Raw genomic sequence first — 5434 nt, forward strand, 5'->3', positions numbered from 1 at the left:
TTGTATTTTTTAGTAGAGACGGGGTTTCACCGTGTTAGCCAGGATGGTCTCGATCTCCTGACCTCGTGATCTGCCCGTCTCGGCCTCCCAAAGTGCTGGAATCACAGGCTTGAGCCACCGCGCCTGGCCAAGTCTGTCTATGTTTTGTGTACTGCTGTGGGTGGCCCATTGCATGGACAGGCCATGGTTCGTCCATCCACCTGCTGGTGGATGGGCTGTTTCCGGTTAACAGCTACTACATGAAGCTTTTGTGACTATCCATGCACTGTGTCCTGGTGCCCACATGCCCCCATGCCTGGAGGACACACCCATCACAGACTTTCTGGACCATGGAGGATGTGAATCTCCACCTGTGATGTTTGGTGCCACACTGCCATGCTGCCCTCCACAGTGGTCATTCAGTGCACTGCTGTGCCTGCCATGGGTAGAGTGGCCCTGTGCAGACCCCTGCTGATGACACTCCCCTCAATCTCAGCAGCCAGTGGGTGGGCAGTGGCATTCCCCATCGTTTAATGGGACACTCCTGGCCACAGTAAGGTTGGCCTTCAGTGCTTCCTATCCTTGGAGGTCCTCTCTTGTGTTGTGCCCTCCAGGCTATTGCCCATATTTAATTAAGCTTTCTGAGTTTTCCTTATTGGTTTGAAGGAATCCTTTATTCTGGAAAATTACATGAGCAGCCATGTGACCAGCAGATCCGCCTCCACTTCGTGCCTTGCCTTTCCACTGTTAAGGAGGTCTTTTTGGGAACAGGGATTAGTAGTTTTAATGTAATAAGAGTCATTAGTCTTTTCCTTTGTAATTAGTCAGTTTTTTGTGTGTCTTTTTTTTATGTTTTCATTTCTGGAGGTTGTACAGATACTCTGTTATAGTATTTTTCCAAAAAGTGGAAATATTTTGCACCTTTATAGTTTTGCCTGTCACCTGAACTTGATGTGTGTGTGGTGTGACGTAGGGGTCAAGCCTCAAGCTTGGCAGTCAGGGTGTCCCGTTGTTCTGACACCACTTCCTGAAATGTCACTGGCCACCTTCCCTGCTGGCTGCACTGGGCATGAGCAGGTGCTCACCTGTGCATGGGGTTGCTTTGGGGTCTCTCTTGCTTTCTGTTAGTTTTTTGTCCTTGCAGCATCATCTCAGTGTCAATTACTGAGCTTCACAACCATGAGTATTTGGTAAAGAAAATCTCCTTACCTCATTCTTCAGGACGGTTGGGCTACTCTTTTTATTCTCCATTGCATGTCCATGTGTATTTTAGAATCAGTGTGTCAGACCCATCACAAACCCTGGTAGAGTTTTTACTGACATTGCATTGAATCTGTAAGTTACTTTGTGGAGAACCGACATTGTTATGGTGTTGAGCGTTTTGATCCATGGACATGGTCTGTCTCTGCATTGACTTAGGTCATCTTCAGCGTCTCTTAACAATAGACCGGAGTTTTCTACATGGCAGTTATACATGTCAGATTTATTTCTGTGTATTTGAAACGTTTGATGCTGTTGTAAATATAGCTTTGTTGTTTCATGTTTAAACTCCAGATAAACTGTGGAAATGTAATTGTTTTCATTTTGGCCTTGTAAGCATCCATTTTGTTAAGCTCTTTATAACTTTAGTAATTTGTCTGTAGATTATTTTGGATTTTGTGTGTACATTGTCGTTTTATCTGCAAACACATTTTTCTTTTTTAGTTTCCACTCTTTACACTGTTTTTTCTTTACCTTGCTTTATATTCTGGCAAGGACCTCCAGTATGAGGTTGAATAAAAATGGTGATAACATCTATTTTTATGTTGCATGCCCTATCCCAAAGGAAAGTTTCCGACATTTTACTCGGAAGTATAATTGATGTTTGTTGTAGGTTTTTATAGATCTTTATTGATTAAGGAAGTTTATTTCTATTCGCTAAGAATTTTAGTCATGAATGCTTTTATATTTTTATCAAATATTTTTCTCCGTCTATGCAGATGGTGTTTTCCTCCTTCATTCCTTGAATTAATTACCTTGATTGTTTCTAATGATTATCACAATAGGGCAGCTTGGCTGTACTGTCACTCACTCTATGTCACCAGCTTTGGTTGGCGGCTCTTCTGTCCGGGGTATGTGCATCTGTGCTTGTGAGGAAGACGACGTTTAATTTTCCTTTCATGTGTGTCCTCCTCAGGATGTGGTAAAAGTTATGCTGGCCTTTTAGTCAGTTAGCAAGTATTCCTTTCTGACCATTGTTAGGAGAAATTTGTATAAGATTGGTAGTTATTTCATCCTTAAATGTCCGGAAGAATTCCCCGGTAAAGCCATCTGAGCCCAGAGCTTCTGTTTGAGAAAATTTTAAATTATGGATCCAATTTATTTCATAGCTATAGAATTCTTCAGAGTTTCTGTTTCTTCTTGTAACAGTTTTCATGGGTTGCATTTTTTCTGGGATGTTTTTATTTAAAATGCATTTTGGATATATTGTTATGAAGTTGTTCTCAATGTCCTTGTATTACCTTTTAATGCCTGTGAGATCTGTAGAGCCCTGTCACCCCTCGCTCGCTCTCCCGATCAGCCTCACCAGGAGTGATCAATTCCATCGACCTCTCAAGGGACCCCATGCTTTCCAGGCTGCCCGCACGGCCCCTCTGCCTGGCTGTCATCCCTGAGGGAATGGCCTCCTCCTAGATTGCCTGGAATTCTAAGGTGCAGCCCTTCAAGAACCCAGCCTGAGAGAGAGAGTGAGAGAGTGGAGCTCTTGGTGGGCCCTGAACCCAGTTTTCTAAGCCCAGCCTGCAGCACGGTGCAGAGCGCCGTGAGACCCTCGGCTGTGTCAGTGCCTGATAGCCAGGCTCATGTCCCTGGATGCATACTGACTTCCAGATCTCGGCCCAGTCATTCTTTGAATATTGATTACCTTCAGTTCTTAGAAGTACATTTTTACAACAGGTCATCCAACTTTCCTAATTTCCCACTCAAGAGTAATGGTTTTAACAAACTGAGTCCAACATCATAGGAAGCATTAGCTCTTCTTTATATATTAAATGTTTAAGTGGTTGTGTGTGCACACAAAGAAATTCTGTCTCTAGTGAGTCAGTAGTTTTTAGTGGAAAAATGAAACAGACACATAAATTTGAATAAATCCATGAATGGGTGTGTTTCTTGTGGGGATCTTCATACTTGGGTGCTGATGTTCACAAAGATGATCACATGTGACAAAATGAAACCCATGAGTGGAAGAGGGAAGGAAGATAGCACAGCCTCCATCCGTCGCACAGAAGCGTGCTGAGCACCTGCTGTATGCAGACACGTGCTGGCACGGGGAGGGAGGGGGTTCTCTGAGGAGAGACCCTTATGCTTGTGGCCTACACCCGCTCCTGTGACCTCCTGTGTGTGTTATGTGTTCGTGTAGACGTACAGTTTGTATTTCCTGGACCACCTGGTCAAGGCCCTGCAGAAGATGTGCCTACACGAACTCACGGTCCCCATCCTGCAGTTGGGGGTGCTGATTTCGGACTCCGTGGTGGGATGCAAGGGCCTGGCGGATCTCTACCACCTTCGGTGAGTACAGTTCCTTTTTTGGAGTGTGATTTCCCCAAAGAATACAAAAATGAACAGCATGTTAAAATATTAATTCTGTAGTTGACTGTGTAAATAATAAAGTCCCTGGGACTTGCACACCAAGTAAATAAAAATATTTGAATATAAAAATGGTATTTTGGGTTGGGATGGGAGGACTATTTGATCTCAGAAGTTTGAGACCAGCCTGGGCAACGTAGCAAGACCCCATCTCTACAGAAAATTTAAAAAATATGTTAGCCAGGTATGATGCCACACACCTGTTGTCCCAACTACTCAGGAGGCTGAGGCAAGAGGATCACCTGAGCCTAAGAAGTCGAGGCTGCAGTGAGCTATGATCGTGCCCCTGCACTCTAGCCTGGGCAACAGAGCATGACCCTATTACTAAAAATTTAAAAAATAAAATATGATATTTTTATTTTAAAATTTCTACCTGATCCTTAAGAGAATATTCTTGTTGTAAGGAAATACAGGCCTATCTTGGAGATATTGTGGGTTAGGTTCCAAAACAAAACAAATATCACAATAAAGCAAGTCACATGAACTTTTTGGCTTTCCAGAGTATATAAAAGTTAGGTTTACACTATTCTGTAGTCTATGAAGTGTGTGATAGCATTATGTCTAAAAAATGTACGTACATCCATTTAAAATGTATGTGCTAAAAATGCTAAAAAGGCTGGCAATTTCTTAAAATAAGACAACAATAAAATTTGCCACATGCATCAACTCTTTCACAGATTTATCTGTAGCATGCAACACTGTTTGATAGCATTTTACCCATGGCAGAAGTTCTTTCAAAGTTGGAGTCAGTCTCTTAAATGCTGTTCCCACTTTATCAACTCAATGTATGGAATATTCTAGGTCCCTTTTGTCATTTCCACAGTGTTCACAGCATCTTCACCAGGAGCAGATCCCATCTCAAGAAATCACTTTCTCTGCTCGTCCGTAAGAGGCAATTCTGCATCCATTCAGGTTTTCTCTTGAGACTGTGGCAATTCAGGGCCATCTTGAGGTTCCACTTCTGATTCTGCTTCTCTTGCTGTTTCCCCCACACCTGTAGCTCCTTCTACTGAAGTCTTGAATCCTCAAAGTCATCCATGAGGGTTGGAATCAACTTCTTCCAAATTCCTGTTAATGTTGCTATTTTGGCCTCCTCCCATGAATCAGGAATGCTCTTAATGGGATCTAGAATGACGAATCCTTTCCAGAAGGTTTTCAATTCACTTTGCCCAGATCCGTCAGAAGAATCACTCTCTGTGGCCGCTGTAACTTTATTAAATGTGCTTTGTAAATAGTAAGACTTGAAAGTCGAAATGACGCCTCGATCCATGGGCTGCGTGGCTGCGGTGTTAGCCGTGGTGTTAGCAGGCACGGGACAGAATTCATCTCCTTGTACATCTCCGTGAGAGCTCTTGGGTGGCCGAAGCACTGCCAATGAGCAGTACTATTTTGAAAGGAATCTGTTTTTCTGAGCAGTAGGTCTCAAAAGTGGGCTTTAAATATTCAGCAAACCATGCTGTCAACAGAGGTGCTGACACCAGGCTTTGTTGTCCTCTTACAGAGCACAGGCAGAGTACATTGAGCATCATTCTTTTTTTTTATTATTTTTTTTTTAGGCAGAGTCTCGCTGTGTCACCCAGGCTGGAGTGCGGTGGCACCATCTCAGCTCACTGCAAGCTCCACCTCCCAGGTTCACACCATTCTTCTGCCTCAGCCTCCCAAGTAGCTGGGACTACAAGCGCCCACCAACATGCCTGGCTAATTTTTTGTATTTTTTTTTTTAGTGGAGACAGGGTTTCACCATGTTAGCCAGGATGGTCTCGATCTCCTGACCTCGTGATCTGCCCTCCTCGGCCTCCCAAAGTGCTGGGATTACAGGCGTGAGCCACCA

At 43.6% G+C, this 5434-nt stretch overlaps 1 protein-coding gene across 1 annotated transcript in view; it reads left to right on the forward strand.

The window, feature by feature from the left end:
• The window catches only part of CFAP46 (cilia and flagella associated protein 46), a 157857-nt gene that overhangs the window by 90927 nt on the left and 61496 nt on the right, over positions 1-5434 (forward strand). Inside the window, 1 exon segment of the mRNA XM_011980848.1 lies at positions 3377-3525. Within this exon segment, the coding sequence (XP_011836238.1) occupies positions 3377-3525 (149 nt within the window).

This window comes from Mandrillus leucophaeus, unplaced genomic scaffold, assembly GCF_000951045.1.
Source record: "Mandrillus leucophaeus isolate KB7577 unplaced genomic scaffold, Mleu.le_1.0 Scaffold219, whole genome shotgun sequence".
Classification (NCBI taxonomy): domain Eukaryota; kingdom Metazoa; phylum Chordata; class Mammalia; order Primates; family Cercopithecidae; genus Mandrillus; species Mandrillus leucophaeus.